The 17,523-nt window shown below is 40.9% G+C and overlaps 1 protein-coding gene across 5 annotated transcripts in view; it reads right to left on the reverse strand.

Annotated features, from left to right (window-relative positions):
* The window catches only part of LOC117296692 (beta-chimaerin-like), a 46,054-nt gene that overhangs the window by 18,415 nt on the left and 10,116 nt on the right, over positions 1-17,523 (reverse strand). For all 5 annotated transcript variants that reach the window (XM_033779731.1, XM_033779732.1, XM_033779730.1 and 2 more), the window contains 2 exons: positions 11,566-11,653; positions 2,138-2,254 (listed from right to left, as the gene is read on the reverse strand). In XM_033779731.1, coding sequence (XP_033635622.1) covers positions 2,138-2,254; positions 11,566-11,653 — 205 coding nt within the window. The remainder of the gene's footprint in view (positions 1-2,137; positions 2,255-11,565; positions 11,654-17,523) is intronic.

Here is a 17,523-nt window from a genome sequence, read left to right on the forward strand (position 1 = left end):
TAACAGGCAGTGAATTGTACCTGTACATGAGGCTATAGACCTTTTTTTAGTGGTGGGCTCTAAATCCAATTTAGTCTACCAAAGGCGAGCAGATCAAGTGCAGTGTCGGGGAAGTCAGTGTTGGACAGCACAGTGTTTTTCACTCAGAGTACTGAGCGAAATTTGTAAGTTCTGGGCTGGCCCCCCCCCCCAGCACCGCCCACCGTGGCTACAACACTGGTTAACACTTTTTAAATTCCAGGCATTTGCCATTGGCTTATAATGTCAATTGTCTTGTTTATTGACCCCTTGCACGCACGGCAGACGCGGCGACTGTGCTAGGCTCACCATTTTTGTTGGCATTTGGTTTAGGTGTAAACGCTGCGTGGCCAAATATGCGCACTTCGCTGAATAACACACGGTGACATTGCCCACCAAAACGGCACATCCAAGATTATTCTGATGATGACGTCAGGTGAATGGGGTCAATACTGTTCTTTCTGTTTTTTGGTATTGTTTTTGTTTTATGCGGAATAAATAGCAATACTACTAAAAGTTCCTAATAAATGCCTATTACCAAACAGTACTAACCAGCCTGCTTCTCGCTAACCTGTGACACTGACAGTCACCACATGACATCAAGCCCTTTTCACATGACAGAGCACCTCGATCCTATCACCATGCCCCCAAACCTGTTCCTACCTGTTTATCTTCCCCACAACAAAAATTGTCTCTTCAGACTGTTTCCCCCAATTCCCTTTTGTGTCATCTCGGAACGTCAATAGGGTCCCCCTCCAACCCCAAAGAGCAACATCATGCCACGTGCAAACTCCAACGGAGACAACCCCCCTTCTCCTCTTCATTTATCCTTGCAAACCAATATCATAACCACTTCCCCTCATGACTGACAAGATAAGCCTTTGTGAAACACAGTAACATCCTGCCTATCACCCCCCCCCCTCCCTCCCAACCCCTCCTCCCAACAGTAACTGCCAACTGTCAGGCGTTATCAAGCGTCTTCAAGACTTCATCTCATCTCCCGACACAGGATGCGGGTCGTTACGAGATCCCCACTCATTACCTGCTAGAAATGTACTTGCAGCAACACCCCAAGGAGGTCTCTCATTATTCTAAAGATTTATTATCCCACAATGTGCTTCTCTCGAGCTCCCCCCCCCCCCTTCTCTCTCCTCCCTGTGATGCAATTGGAAGGTCACTCGTGCGACTAGCGAAAAACTTCCTGCATTACGCTGAAGTATCAATTAAAAACACTGCCCTTGGTGACAGAGTTGAGGTTGCGCCTCGCTAGAGATCATCCCAACTGGGGAGAGAACTTTTCATCATCGGTCTGTAAATGGTGAGCGGTTTGTTACAACGTGCGTCAAAGAAACTACCAGGGTTTTTGATGGCGTCAGTTCTATCATGCCGCGGGGGTGCTCAAGGAGAGGAGAAACCCACTGGCAAGTATCATCTTTCGCCGAGCCAAAGAACAGGGATACTTTCTGGAAGTTTGGGGGTCAGACCAGTACTCTTGCTTCCACTTTTTTTCTGGGGATGTTTCATTAACCGTTAATTCCTAATTTTAAAAGATGTTAACGAAGTGCAGGAGATGACCAAGATGGCCAGGAGTGTGTGGACAGGACTGACTCCACTGTACCAAAATGTCAGATAAAAATGGCTGAGAGAGTTCTCAATTTTGTGATGTGTGAGAAAAAGAAACAAAAAAACACTTGTGTTCACTGTGAAGAAAATAAACGGGAACGGACTTTGTGTGAAACGAAGTGAGAAATAAATCTCTCAAAGAAACAAAAAACACTTGTGTTCACTGTAAAGAAAATAAATGGGAACGGACTTTGTGTGAAACGAAGTGAGAAATGAATCTCTCAAAGATGAAAGCCAAATTAATACCAGGATTTTGTCTAAAATGTGGCATTCTGGACCCAATTCTCTGAGTTTTGGCCAAAGGGCGCTGTATTGAAACAAGGTTTGTGGAAATGTTTTCTACTTAGTGTTTATCTTGGTTTTAAAAGAAATCTGGAGCATTCTAAATGGTTTATTCTTGATTTATTTATTTGTTTTATTACTTTTTTCTTTTTTTAAAGAAATTTGCGTGCATCGAACAGCCCCAAAAAAAACCCAGTATGTTCTCCTTCCTCACCTTAGTCCTAGCGTGTAACTGCCGGGGGCTCTTACACTCTCCCTCACCAGGTAGCTGCCATCTCCTCCCCTGGTCAAGAGGTTGTCAGCATCCTCTCGAGATATAGGTCCATGGTATCTGAACAAACACAATGAAAAAGACAAAAACACAAGCAAAATTAGAGCAAATTTCTTCATGATTTTTAAAATTCTAGACCAGTGAAACTGCTGGTAGACCTGTCCGAGTAGCTGTGACCAGTGCTGTAGCCATGGTGGGCGGTGCTCCTTGGCGGGCCTGCCAAGAACTAACAAATATCACCAGCACTCTGAACAAAATATACTATACTACCCAGATTTCCACCAGATTGCACTTAACAATGATGGCCCCATATAAACATGAATCATTTTGTTAAACCGCTCGCCCTCGGCTGTAAGCGCAGAATTCCGAAGTAAGCAAGACAATTTGGGCCCTTTATTGGTTAAGTATAGACATCTCCCCTTCCCAAAAGACAATTTTTTTCATAGAGGCATATAGTGTTAACCAGAGGGGGTGTCTGAGTGTCTTCTGGACACCCTGTTTCATCTGTCATTTACATGTAAATGTATTGTAAATGAACAATTTTGACTCACACTTTTTAAATTTCCAGCAAATTTGGACACCCTTTTACCAAATCCTGGCTAAAACCTTGCATAGAGGCTCAGGAAAAATTGTTTGAGAGCCTTTATGGACACCTGTGCAGAGCTCTACCTTCAGTACATGTCGCTACAGCAATAGAGATCTGTATTTTTCTCAATATCATTACGTCATACTGAGTACATGTACAGCACCCCCAAAATATACCCAAGTGACGAAACTTGTGTAGTGCGCTTCCCCAGCGCGGAGACTTCCTGATACCTATTAAACTCTGAGGCATAGTAGTCTTTAATCACCGTAAAAATGGAGCACCAACTTCCCTCCCTGAGTTAGGGTGCCATAAGAAAATTTCAGAGACTTCCTGAGGATGTTTCATTCATGTTGAGATATCGGCCGGAGGTAGGACTCTGGTCGCCGAGGGTTCCGACCGCGATCCATCATGGGGCCGAGAGACTCGGTCGAAAGTGAAACGCTTCCAAGATAAGGAGAGTGAATTGACTCCGAGTACATGTATTTATAGGGGCAACTTGGTGGTTAGTCACATTGAATCAGCCACAGATGTCCAAATACTTCATTTTCCGAATGGATGATACGACTCCCCGTCTCAATATTGAGTGAAAATGTGTACTTTTATTAAGTAACGTTTATTTTTTCTGTGTATTTTTTATAGTATACAGTATGCATTTTTTACTTTTTACTTTTAAGGTTTGTAAGAAGCATCTGCCAACTTGGGAACCTTCTTATGTGGACTATACACTTCATAAGATCTGTTATATTCACTTGTGTTATTATTTATTTCACTACTAGGTCCACCAAATGTTTGTTTATTGGTGCTTGTGCTTGTTTTATACCCTGCTTTGTTTTCAAAGTTTTCATCGCCTGTGGGTTTTTTTTTGTGCTTTTTAGTTTGTATAGACTTTGGAATTTCTTCATTTCCATCTGTGTATTGATAATTTTTACCACTGTAACCGCTGAGCAATTCAGCCTTCAGGCTGCAATATGGTGTGAAGAAACCAATATTCATAAATTTCCCCAGACAGTTTCTCTACTCCTATTGGTGGAGAGCGCGTCACTAGGGGTGTTTAAACAGTTGATAATGACTAGTGTTTATAACCGACTGGCTTTCGCGTGTCAGGCGCGCAAGATAATCACGCTGAACGCAATTCATAGCTATTAGTAACAGCGCGTAATCTACTTCTAAGCGCGCGCACGTAATCTATTTCTAAGCGCGCCCGCGTCACAAAACCCACACGTAACAGACTCTCCATAAAGTTTCTGAAAAAAATATTTCAAACCTCTAATTTTCAACTGTCAAAGTGTCTGTAATTGTAGTTTTTTAACAAAAGGGCATTTATGAATGGGAATAAAAGAGTAGTGACTCGTTCTTATACGTCCGTTTAAAACCTTGCAGGGTCGTTTCCGTGAGCTAAAGGCCCTCGCCTTTGGCTCCGTCCTTTATCACACAGCAATTCGACCCTGCCGGCTTTAAACGGCCGTGTAAGAACTCGTCGCTACCCTTATTCCCTTAATAATAACGAGGGGTACATCAACTAATTGTACTTGTACCTTACAAAGAACAAGATTATAAAAGTAGGGTTTCCAGACCGCTGAATGTGGTTAACAGCTTTCCAAATTTTGTTTCATAAACAAAAATCACACACTTTTGGGATCCCCACTGAACAAGTTGCATAAGTGAAGTTTTCCCCCTCCCAACAAGTTCCGGTTTTAACCCCCTCGCATTCCCAACGACATTCCTTAATGAACCGCAGAGGGTAACGACTGGTGAAATGAAGAAGCACCAAAGAGAGAGGAAGACATCACGGCAATCAGCGCAGATAATCGTGACTGGGGGAAAAGTGCCTCCCTGCCCCACCCAGGAAACCCAGTACTAATCCCAAAAGATCTATGTCTCTCTACTCGTCTACTCGACGTAGAATCAGCGTGACCCAATTTGAAGTGTTAAGTCACCGAACCAAACATACATACACATGTTCTGTGTACTTTTGTAGAAAATTGGAGTGGGGGGGGGAGGAGGGGGACGTCGGGCTTTGCCTCTAAGGTGACTCGGCAGAACTGAATGGAAATAGTCAATAACTTCGATGAGATATTATATACATTTGGCGACAACTTAACAGTGTTTGAGACTTTTGGACTGGGCTTAGAGAATTTGCCATTACCAGAGCCGGCTACTTCAAGCGACACAAAGTGTCCAGCCATCACTGTGGCACCTAAGGACATGACTTAAAATTTACCAAATTGACGACGACGACGTCGGTACGCTTGCCTCCAACAGACTTGGGTTGAAACTTGACTAATTGTTGGCAATTACTTCGGGGAAACAATTGTTTAGTACACCATTTAGTTCAGAGCGCGAAACAGTTGGAATTAATTACTCTACCTGTATAATGAATTAGATTTTAATTATTGTTTCTTTGGTTGCTTGAGGCTTGACTTGACATTTGCACTGAAAAATTGAGACTTTTTTCGCTTAAGAAGAATCTGTCCTTCCTAATAGTAATAAACGTTAGACTTTACTTCAAGTTTAAGATTTAACTTGAGACCTTACCCCAAAAATTAGTACTTTAACAACTATATAGTACTACTTACCAACTCTGCTGTGTAAAGATCCTTTTTTTTTTTTTTAAGTTACATTGCTAATTATAGGCCAGTAACAGGCACCACTCCAACAAACTTACAAGTAGTACTTTACCAACTGTATAGTGCTATAAATGTACTATGTCTATTGTGTACAGACGTGTGTGTTTAGTTTTTCAAATACAGGCCAAATCATAGGCAACACTCCAAAAACCTTGCATGTAGTACTTTACCAACCTATGTAGTACTACATGTACATGTATGCCAACAGATTTGTTTCTTTAGTTACATTGCAAATTAAAGCAATCGCACAACATCGGTAAACAGTATTGTCCAAAGGCCCACACTTCGTGTATCACAACTTATATTTCTAAAATAACGAACCTGTGAAAATTTAGGCTCAATCGGTCAACGGAGTCGGGAGAAAATAACGAGAAAACCCACCCTTGTTTCCGCACGTTTCGCCGTGTCATGACATGTGTTTAAAATAAATCCGTTATTCTTGATATCGAGAATTGATAATTGTTTTAATGTTTGCTCAAAAAGAAAAGCATTTCATGGAATAAAATTTCAAGATAAGTCTTTCAACATTACCTTCTGTAAACCCTGTAAGTTATTTGTAAATCTGTGAACTTTTAATTTTTGTTCTGTTCAGAAAATGTCCAATGGCTTTAAAGGGCAAATTACAGGCACCACTCCAAAAAAGCAGACGTCATGGTCGTACTTTATCCTCGCTGCTTTTACCAATTCACAACAACAGACATCATCAACAATGAGTAAAAAACCCCTCTGTTGATTGAGTTCGTCAAAATGCTTGAATCAAGGCTATGACAACCCCCGAATGCAAAAGGTGTGAACCGATTGTTATTTCATTTCAATTAAACTCAAACTCCATCAGCAAACACACAAAAGTTTTTGAAATTCCGATTCACCGTGTCAATTTTCACCTCATATACCTTGATCAAGGCTAATTTCTTCCAATTAAGATGAAAGACCAAAACAAAACAACACAATGGCTCACTTTTGATTGATCGAATCAAATATCCCTTCCTGATTTTGGAGAGATTTCGGTCAGCAGAGAGGGGGAGGGAGGGAGGTCGTTCACCTGCCGACCGGTTCCCTGGACTGGAACAATACATCCATTTTGATTAGCTGGTAAACCGTCTGATTGGCATCTGTCATGTCCCGAAACCGTTAGACGAGGGACCAGGAGCCCCGTTCACCGGTCCCACGTGTGGTGTCGACTAAGCCGCCAGCCAAACATAACGAGCCCGGTACTTGGCACATTGGCCTTTTCCTACCGTTGCTTACTGTCGGTTTCCTGCTGCAATTTTGATGCCATTTGTAACACTTCCCCTGACCCCCATCACCCCCCCCCCCACACTTTATCTTTTTGACTCATTTGTGTACAATGCTTCATGATATGCAGTTTTATAAGACACTGTCCAAAATATCACAGCAATTATTTAGTATTAATTTTGGTTTTTACTCTTACATTGTATATCGATGTGTGATAGCACTGTGTACATTTTACAGCGCTTCAAGTAAGAGAATTTTTATCAGACCCTGTCCCAAGATATCATAGAAATTATTAAGTATATTAATTTTTGTGGCATTGTATACTCGGTACTTCCTGAGTATGTGTGTTACTACCGTAAGCACTGTATACTTTCCAAGTATGTCTGTTTGCACTGTATACTCAGTACTTTCTAAGTATACAGTGCTAACAGACATCCATGAATGGGTAAAGTCAAAACTAATATTCTTTATCCCCGGTGCAAATTTAACATGATCTAATAAATTATTAAGTAGAAAGTTCATCTGAAGCATGTATAAACAAGGAGTGCGTTTAAACTAGCCAAAGATCAAAGGTACTAACTCTTTTATAAAACAGTAGATGGTAGCGACTTTATTTATTTTTTAAACTGCAGACTCCCCCGTGGGCCAGTTAAAATTGCTATGTGTTTAGCTACTTTTTCACTCCAAGCAGCCCTATGAACAGGTGAGGTTTGCGGTGGCACCATGTGTAAAAAATTTTTTTAGTAGTGTTGGTTCTGACAATTCAACGTTTCGATCAGTATGCTCTGATTGTCTTCAGGAGGAAGCTAATTATTTTTCGACTAATTCTTACTAATTGATTATTGTGATCAGCAAATTTGCTTTGTGCTTTTGCGCTCTATGCAGCCCTATGAACAGTAGAGGTGCACAAGTGTTGGTACTGAAGAAAAAAACGATGGTTCACAACTCATCGTTTCGATCAGTATGCTCTGATCGTCTTCAGAAGGAAGGTTCATGAATTAATTTGGGCTCTGGTTTGATTAAAATTGCTTTGCGCTCTATGCAGCCCTATGAACAGGAGAGGTTCCACAAGTGTTGGTACTGAAAAAAACCGGTGGTTGACGACTCATCGTTTCGATCAGTATGCTCTGATCGTCTTCAGAAGGAAGGTTCATGAATGAATTTGGGCTCTGCGCTTTGCGCTTAGTACCTTTTTGCATTCTATGCAGCCTTATAAACAGGAGAGGTGCACAAGTGCTGGTACTGAAAAAAAAAAAAACGGTGGTTAACGACTCAACGTTTCAATCAGTATGCTCCAATTGAGTGTGCTCTGAATGCTCCAATTGCGGTAATATGGTGTTACCACAAACTAAACATATTGATGCCTCACCACCATACAATGCCTCAAATCCCACAGTATGGTCCGATTGTCTTTAGGAGGAAGCTTGATGAAATTGGGCTCTGGTTTGTATAATGCTGTTCTTTCCCTCTCTGAGTGACTCAAAGACAGTGGAGTAGTCTTGTCAGCATCATTCCTTTCCTTTAAGTATCGTGTCCAATTATTCCCAAGGGTGAATCACCATCTTTGAAATCTACCTGTTTTTTTATTCTATCCAGGGGGTGTGGTTAAAGGTATCATTGCATGTTGTGAATAGGAGACTTTCCAACGCTAGGCGGCAGCAGACATACCGGGTAAATTTCCATTGTTTACGTAGTTCTGAACATGCGCATAATTCTGAGAACAATGGATTTACCCGGTAAGTCTGCTGCCCTCTATCGTCCCAGAAAGTCTCCCATTAACTATGAATAGTAACCTTGAGGGTACAACCATGTATTCAACTCTTTTGAGGGAGTGTTGGCTCTGAAAAGAGCCGGTTTGGTCTGGACTTTTCAAACAGTATCCTCTGCTCCGTCTTCAGGAGACCAAACTGGCTCTTTTCAGAGCCTACGCTCCCTCAAAAGGTAGTACATGGTTGTACCCAAAAGTTTACTATTTCATTGTAGTCAATTCTTATTATTATCATCATGCAAAGCTTCAAACATCTTTTGTAGAAACATGAGCAACAGCACCCTGCACTAAGAATGTCACTTTTACTTAAAAAAAAAAAAAAAAAACCTCTTCTCAGACAACATTCTGCTGCTACATGTACAATGTATGTAGCTCTCAAAGGATCACCACAAAGTTGTGGCACCTCTGAAGTTCCTATTGTTATTCTATTATTCCCCTTTCTAAAGAATCATGTTGTGGGGACCCAGTATAACAAAGAAAAACGTTGTAGGGACCTTTGATTATTGCTTCATCTTTCATATGGAACTTATGTCACATGCGCGGTGTCAGAATAATGATAATAATAATAATAATTTGGGGGGCTAATCATCCTTACACGCAGCTAAGAGCTGAATTGCGAAGGACGCGGCTACAACGTGTTCGAGAAGCAGGCATGCAAGGGCGCCTTTGGCTGCCAGCCACATCAACCCAATATGACCACGGAGCACAGCCAAGATCGAAAGTGTGTGATTTTTTCCGAGGGAGGAAAACCGGAGTCTGGAAAACCCTCATGCATGTAAAACAACAACCAAGTTACACTTATTGCTCAGAGAAGGGGGTTTGCCCCTAAGTTCTTGGCAGTGGCTGCAGAATGCACTGCAGCACATTGTAATACCTACAAAGTGCTACAACACACATGTAGTAAATTTTTACATCATGTCGACCTAACACACCTTTAAAGTTTTAACCAGTCTTTGCACCGCATTAAGGCTTGGGTTGTTCCTATGTTAACCCATAAATCAGCAAAGGTCAATAGGCGTGGTGGGATTGAAACAACGGATAATTAACCCTCGTGTTAAATGTCAGCCTAAGGACCAGTCATACCCGGTTCCCATCACCCCCCCCCCCCCCCACACACCCTCTCCCCACCTCAACATCCCCACATCCTCCCCAAGATTGTTTTCCTCTTTCTCATATCACTCCACCTTTTTCTTTTATCATCTTCACCTGCCCCCCCCCCCCGACCTGTTCCTCATTGTTTAAAAATAAAAACTTAATACTGCCCAAACTGGTTGAACGTCAGACATTGTCAGACACACACTTAAAGGGTTTGGATGCTTTTTGTACGCCACAATTTCAAACACAATGTCCACAGATTTAGATTAAACTTACACGGTTTCAAAATAATGATGGAAAGAAAACTTCCCTGACAAAAATGACTTGCTGAGGTGCTGTATGTTTTTGAGGAATGAGAAAAACAAAATAATATTTGTCTCAGTGAGACGAAAACTATTATAGCATGTATATTTTGCACAACAGGCATTTACGCGACTCTCCTGAAAACATCACTCCGTGATGTTCACTTTATTTTCTTCTCAAAAGCTTGACGACTAATGAAGCTGAAACTTCTACAGGTAAATCATATTACAGTTACACACATCTTTATTCACAGTGAGTAGGGATCCATGTCATGGCCAAAAACTTGATTTACAGAAGGTATCAAGACCCTTTGAAGTTAAGGTAACCACTCCTAGAAATTAATGGCAATAAAAACTTACTTGGTTAAGTGCAGAAGCTTTTGATCCATGTCATGGCCAAAAAAACTTGATCTACAAAAAGATATCCAAACCCTTTAAAAGGAAGGTACACGTTTGGTAATTACTCAAATCAAATATTAACTTAAAAACTGACTTGGTAACAAGCATTGGATAGCTGTTGATGGTATAAAACATTGTGGGAAACGACTCCCTCTGAAGTAACGTAGTTTTTGAGAAAGAGGTAATTTCTCACTAAAATAATAAAAGCAAACAATTTCGTCCAACAAGGGTGTTTTTTCTTTCATCATTTTCTCGCAATTTCGATGACCAATTGAGCCCAAATTTTCACAGGCTTGTTACTTTATGGTTATGATGGGATACACCAAGTGAGAAGACTGGTCTTTGACAATTACCAAACGTGTACCTTCCCTTTAATACGTTGGTTAGAATCTCTACCTGAATAACACTGTGTTACTGATTACCAGGCCTCACCGGACGGACAGATGTGCCCTAATGAGATAATCAGGCCGAGGGATGGGGTTTGGGTTGGACAAGTGGACACAGGTAACCGATACATAACGGACCGTGGTCTGGGAGCTCAACACCTGGCGGATGGACTGCGTATTTACGTCAGTAATTTCAGTCAATATCCTGAAATTACAGAGCTGCAATTACTCAGAATCTCTCAAATTTCCAACTCGGAGCAGATGCATAAAAATAGTCTGTACTAACGTACCTGGGAGATGTTTTTTTTATTTCGGGAGAAATTATGTTTACCTGTAGAAGTGTTACGAAGGGGTTGCAACAATCTCGTCATACATAACTCACTAAAAGTCTTAAAGACCCTAAGACAAATGCAGCATACAATGTAAATCACAAATGTGTGCCCCAAAATTAGTTGAGTTAAAGACACTGGACACTATTGGTAATTGTCAAAGACCAGAATTCTCACTTGGTGTATCCCAATATGCATAAAATTACAAATTTGACTCAATTGATCATCAAAGTTGTAAGAGAATAGTGAAGAAGAAGAAACACCTCCTTGCACAAATGTGTGGGCTTTCAGATGCCTAAAAGAAGTTGCTAGATAATATTGAAAGAAAAAACACGGATTTGTGTGCTTTCAGGTGCTTGATTTCGAGACCTCAGATTCTAAATCTGAGGTCTTGAAATCAAATTCGCGGAAAATTACTTCTTTCTCGAAAACTATGTTACTTCAGAGGAAGTCGTTCCTCACAATGTTTTATACTATCGACCTCTCCCCATTACTCGTTACCAAAAAAGGTTTTACGCTAATAATTATTTTGAGTAATTACCAATAGTGTCCACTGCCTTTTAGGACAAACCCTGACCTTTGGTAACAGACATTTGGAAGGGGGTGAGAAGATGGAGCAAGGGTGCTTGTTGCAAATACTTACTCTCTGCCATAGTGGTGTGGTTTATTGTCTGTTGAGAAGATGCACACAATCCGCTTCGGTTTGGGGGCTTCCTGCTGTAAGTTGTATACTGGTGAAAAGAAAGTACCAAAAGACACAGTGATTAACATACTGTGGACACAACAAATCTGTGGGGAAAATCAAACACTTTTAAACTTTGGCTGTGCTCCGTAGTCATATTGGGTTGATGTAGCTGGCAGCCAAAGGCGCCCTTGCATGCCTGCTTCTCGAACACGTTGTAGCCGCGTCCTTCGCAATTCAGCTCTTAGCTGCGAGAAAGGATGATAAGCCCCCCCAAACTATTATTATATTGTTATCTTTAAAACCCTAACCATCCAACTCAAACGGCATATTTTGTTTGATTCTGTTGGATTGAGAACTGCACGAGTGATCATGTTGTTCTTGTTAAAATGTACAGTTACTAAGTACTGTACATACATGTACAACAATTGCTGTGGAAAAAAAAAATAAAACATGTTGTTGTGAAGGATCAAGTGCAGCTGGCCTTACCCATTCACCTTAACCACTGGACCTCAGTGGTAAACTCTGTAGTATGAGTAAATTTGGGTATAAAAAAAAACAATTTGGGTAAAAAAAAAACAAAGAAAATGGAAAGCATGTGCGTATATGTATCGATTTGTACATTTACATTTTTATGTCAGTGTCAAGTCAAACAAAACTAAAACATGTAAGTATTTTACTTGTTGGACAAGTAGTACCAAAAAAAATTACCTGTTTTATGTGCATGTTTTTGCAAGTGTTTTCATTCGGCGTACATAATTCCAATTATGCCAGTTGACAGCACTTCAAACAAGTACAGTATGGAACCGTTTCTCCGGATAATTGGTTCCAACCTTAGCATTAATGTAGACCATATTAGCTTTGGAAAACGAACTAATTACCTAATTGTGTTACAGTATCATTTCCTCTTAAGAATGTATGAAACACAGTATTTGCATTACAGAGAGTCCTCCCTTTGTAACTATATCCAGATATTATTGGGTTCAAAGACTCAAATAGTCCCAACCCTTCCTCCTTGACAAAAAGAACGCCAAGCTTTCAAAACTAGTTAACTAGCTTGACATACACATTTCCAATTAAGAAAGTTGACAGCCCTTCATACTATGTCCAACAAGACAGCATGTAAAATGACAGAAGCTTATAATCAATTGTTACTATGAAAGCTCATGCAGTTTTTTCTACTATTAGTTGGTATTTAGGGGTGCTATTATTAAGCTCTTTTTTCAAAACTAATTATCTGAAACTTTATTGATAGATTTTTTTTTCAACGTATTTTAACTTCAGTAACTTCACATCTCAATCGTTGCATAAAAAGCAATAGCTCCTTCAGCGTCGACACGAGGTTGATCTTTCACTTTTCCTTCTTGACAAAATAAACGCAAAGCTTTCAAAGCTAGTTAAAGGAAACTTTATTGAAAGATTGTTTTTTCCCGACGTAATTTAAATTCTTTAACTTCACATCTCAATCGTTACATAAAAAGCAAGCGCTCCTGCAGCGTCCACACGAGGTTGATCTTTCACTCAAAAGTCCCAACTGTTCCTTCTTGATAAAATAATCAAATGAGCTTTCAAAACTAGTTGACTGAAATTTATTGACAGATTGTTTTTTTCTCTTTTTCTGAATGCATTTTAACCTCTGTAACTTCACATCTCTATCATTACATAAAAGCAATCGCTCATATCCGCTCGCAGCTCCTTCATAGACTCAAAAAGTCCCAACCCTTCCTTCTTAACGAAATTTAAAGTATAGAGCTTTCAAAACTAGTTAACTGAAACTTTATTGATAGATTGCTTTTTTCTTTTGAATGCATGTTAATTTCTCTCACATCTCAATCGTTGCATAAATAGCAATCGCTCCTTCAGCGACCACGCTGATCTTTCACTAAGGGTTTCAACTTCCAATTGAATCCGATCTAGTGGAAAACAACATTTGAACAGTCGTCTAACTCAATTTCCTCCGAACTTTTATCGAACCTGCCCCCGCCGGCGCACCTGCGGCCCCCGTGACCGCGGCAGACAAGGGAGCCCCTTCAGTAACGAGTAACGGTAAGTTGCTTATCACTATTACCTCGTTGACCATTAGGGGAGAGTCGACAATACTGACTGACAGCTCACAGGCTTTGCTAAATGTACCTGAACGACAAACACTTATGTGTTTCTGCTTCTTCTTAATGAAATATCCCTTAAAGGAACATTACTGAATTTGAAGGTAATATAAATAAAACGTAATCTTGTGGGTACAACTATGTGTAAATCTCTTTTGTGGGAGTCTTGGCTCTCACATTTACATAAGTGGTAAGAAAAAAAAACTTGTCTAAGATCGCAGATTTGCATACAACTTACACTGTCTAATGATGATGATAGTAGAAAACATCCCTTGGTAATATTTCTGTGAGAAAAACTAATTTCCCGTTCAGAGTTTATCAATGAGTGAGTGTTTTGTTCATTTTTGCAAAATGCCAATTTGCCAATCGATCTCAAACTTCTACAGGTTTGTCAGTTTTATGTATATGGTGGATTACATTAAAGTGTTAAACACTGCTAGCAACTGTTTTGCGACAAACTGATTCTGTAATGTTCCTTTAATGGCATCGTATGATAGTTGGCCGAGGGATTTAGATTGTCAACCCTTACCATCATCTTTTTTACCCCTTTTTTTACCCCTGTCTGGCGACTTTTTTTCAGCCCCTAAAAATCTATTAACCACCTTATAAAATTCGAATGGCGTAAGCAAAAAAAGTTATGTAATGTTACTTTAAGAAAGACGGAAAGTGGGGGGGGGGAGAGAATCTGTTTGGAACACGCTTGAAACAAATATCCCACAATCTGTGCTCTGGTTTGATTATCTGCCAATTACACACTCGATGCGTCTGGGTAATGCATTAATGAAAACCACTCCAGGTGAGGAAACCATGTTGTCGGTACCCATAACGACTGAGGGACACTTATGTTTAGCTCTCGGGCTATTATATAAAGAAGAACATGTAATGCATATGTACGCAGATGACCCCGTCGGATTGTGCGAGGTCAAACTTGAAGATAACAAAGTTAAGTCCCGTGGTCAGGGTGGGAGAAGGAAGGAAAGAGTTGGCAGGTAATCAGACTGCCAGACCACTGCGATTCAGTTAATTATTGCTACCTGTTGGACATGTTGAACAAAACCAGCACAGGGACTGAAAATGGGATATGTAAAACTGGCGAGTAAGAGACATTCACAGGCCGTTTTTGGCTACCTGTTGGACATGTTGAACAGAACCAGCACAGGGCAACTGAAAATGAGACATATGAAGCTGGCAAATAAGAGACATTCTTAGGCCATTTCGAAACAATGGCTCGACTTGGTGCTCCCGCCCCAGCTTGGGCACAGCCCGTCTGTTACACTTTCGAAATAACTCACAGAGTCCAAGCAAAAGTCTTAGCCGTGGTTTCAAAAAACAGCCTAAGGGCCAACAAGCCATTTTGAGATATGGAGAACACATTCTTACTATTGGGTTTGGTCAAATTTGTCTGTTTACACCTAAACCAAACAGTGCACTCCTATAGCGTCTGCCATACCTCAGAAAAAGCTAATCCCGATGCTGCAAGTGGACAAAATCTCAAAATGGTGCATACACAACGTGGGTAGAACTAATTATCTTCTTGGCCCCGCCCTTCCTTCTATCCTGACCTAAGTATGATTGAAGATGTCTTCTTGTTTTTTTCCCCCAGCAAATTAGAAAATAAATGATTTTCCCAAATGATGAAAATTACAGCACTTCCAGTAGCCTCTCTGGAGACAAATCTCAAACTAGAAGTATCGAGGAAGCCTAGCATTAGAATTTACTATTGCTGTTTTTATACATTTAAAAGAAGGGGGAAGAAAACTGATGCAACAAATCTACGAAAACCTCCCCGAGGGATGCTTAAGAGATGGAATAATTACCCGGGGAAAAAACACATTAATTATCATCTAGAGAAGCCAATACATTGTGATGGTAGCAAAACATCCTGAGTTGGTCTGTATCCGACGACCGGGACACTTTGACATGTACAAGAGTTTCTGAATTACTGTCGGTGATCAATGATTACATCTAGACAAAAAAATAAACACGGTGTAGTTTTGACTACTGTAAAGTTTTATTTGAAATGTCAGTAATTGATGTGGTGCTCCAGGTAGCACTGGAAGCTGTACCGTGATCAACGGTACTCGTCACCAAGAAAGGTTTTATGCCAATAATTATTTTGAGGTAATTACCAATAGTGTCCACTGCCTTTAAAGACACTCCTTTTAAGTAACTCTATACTGCTCGCCCTCAATTCACGACTGTACAAAAACTGTGAAATAGCGAGGGGGGGATTTTCTATAGTCTACATCCCCTGGCCAGTCTCCTGGGTTGATACAACTTAGACGTTCCCCTGCCATCAAGGAAGCCCTCGTAACATTGTAATATTAGAGAGAAGGTATGGTTAGTGGGATTGCCTCGGGTGCTGGCCCCTCTTTGCCCTATCTTATGCTCTTATTCCATTAGGCTAAGCATACCCCTGGGACGGTAACTATACATCTTGCTTGAGCCGAACCTTCCTGTATTGGCCGATAGGAGAGAGCCCAAAGAAGGTGGATGGGGGGGGGCAACCTCTCCTCGAAGAAGGGTTTAGACATTTGTATAGTCCATGATGGGCTTTCATGAAACACTGGCAGGTAGATTGGCGGGCAAGCGGGGGGAAGGGAGAGGAGAACCTTCCTGTATTGGTCAATAGGAGAAGTCAGCACAATGAAGGTTAGAAGGGGGGTACCCCCTCCGCTAGAAGACGGGTTTAGACACTTATAGTCCATGCTGGGTTTTCATGAGCATTCCTGTATTAGCCGAAAGGAGAAGCCAGCACAGAGAAGGTGGATAGGGGGGGGGGGGTACCCCTCCATTAGAGTAGAGGTTCATACATGCTACATGTATAGTCCATGGTGGGTATTCATGAAACACTGGCTAGCAGATTGGCGGGCAAGCGGGGGGGGGGGGGGGGAGAGGAGATGGGTGGAATTAAAGATGGCGGTACCAGTACTACTTTCTTCCCCTCATATGCACGTGTCTTCAGAACTTAATATGCTCGTGACTTATGGACCAGCCAAAATGGCAGCACTTAAGTAATGTATCAGTTATTCTGAAAGAACCAAGAACCCCAAGTACATGAAGTGTAAGTATAGTTTATAGTTTGACAATCTCACAACGCCATTTATGGGCCGGCAGGTGGACAAAAATACAACAGACCTTCAGTGACATAGGCAAAGCCGTAATCATGGGTACACAATTTTCTAGTCCTCCATTTTATGAACGACAGTTTTAAAACTAGTGATGTCCATGTAGCAGTTATCTCAATGTTACTTACGGTACAATCGCTGTATCAATTATGAATTAAAAAAATGCTCATGAGATTGTCGAATACAAGATGAGCAAAGAGCTACATCTCAATATTTATCTGTTGCTCATGTTTATGTCTTTGAAACAAAACGTGTACCAATGATTGTGGCTGTGCACATATTCAAGTACATTGATAATATGTGTTCTATTGTCCAAAAGCACAATTAATGCCACTTACAGGATGAACAGGGGAAAAAACAGTAACCGCTGGTTCGCCTTTAAAAGTGGCAGGAACTGAATATAATTCACAACTCCCTTTTTATGATACTCGTAACCTAAGACCACACTTGGGTCAGGGTTGCAAGAAGAAGAAATGTTCAGTTTAACACGTGGGAGGAAAACCCCAAATGGGAGAAACCAATGTGATCAGGTAGGGACTGAAACCCAATCTACATGCAAGGCTCAAGGTCTCAGGTGGGATTTGAACCCAAGTCCACAGAAGTCAAAGGCAAGGAAAGAAACCACTGATCCCCCTCCCCCCACCCCACACCAAAAAAAAAAATTGGCTAGATGTAGTTCCACACAA

This window comes from Asterias rubens, chromosome 11 (assembly GCF_902459465.1).
Source record: "Asterias rubens chromosome 11, eAstRub1.3, whole genome shotgun sequence".
NCBI classification, from domain to species: domain Eukaryota; kingdom Metazoa; phylum Echinodermata; class Asteroidea; order Forcipulatida; family Asteriidae; genus Asterias; species Asterias rubens.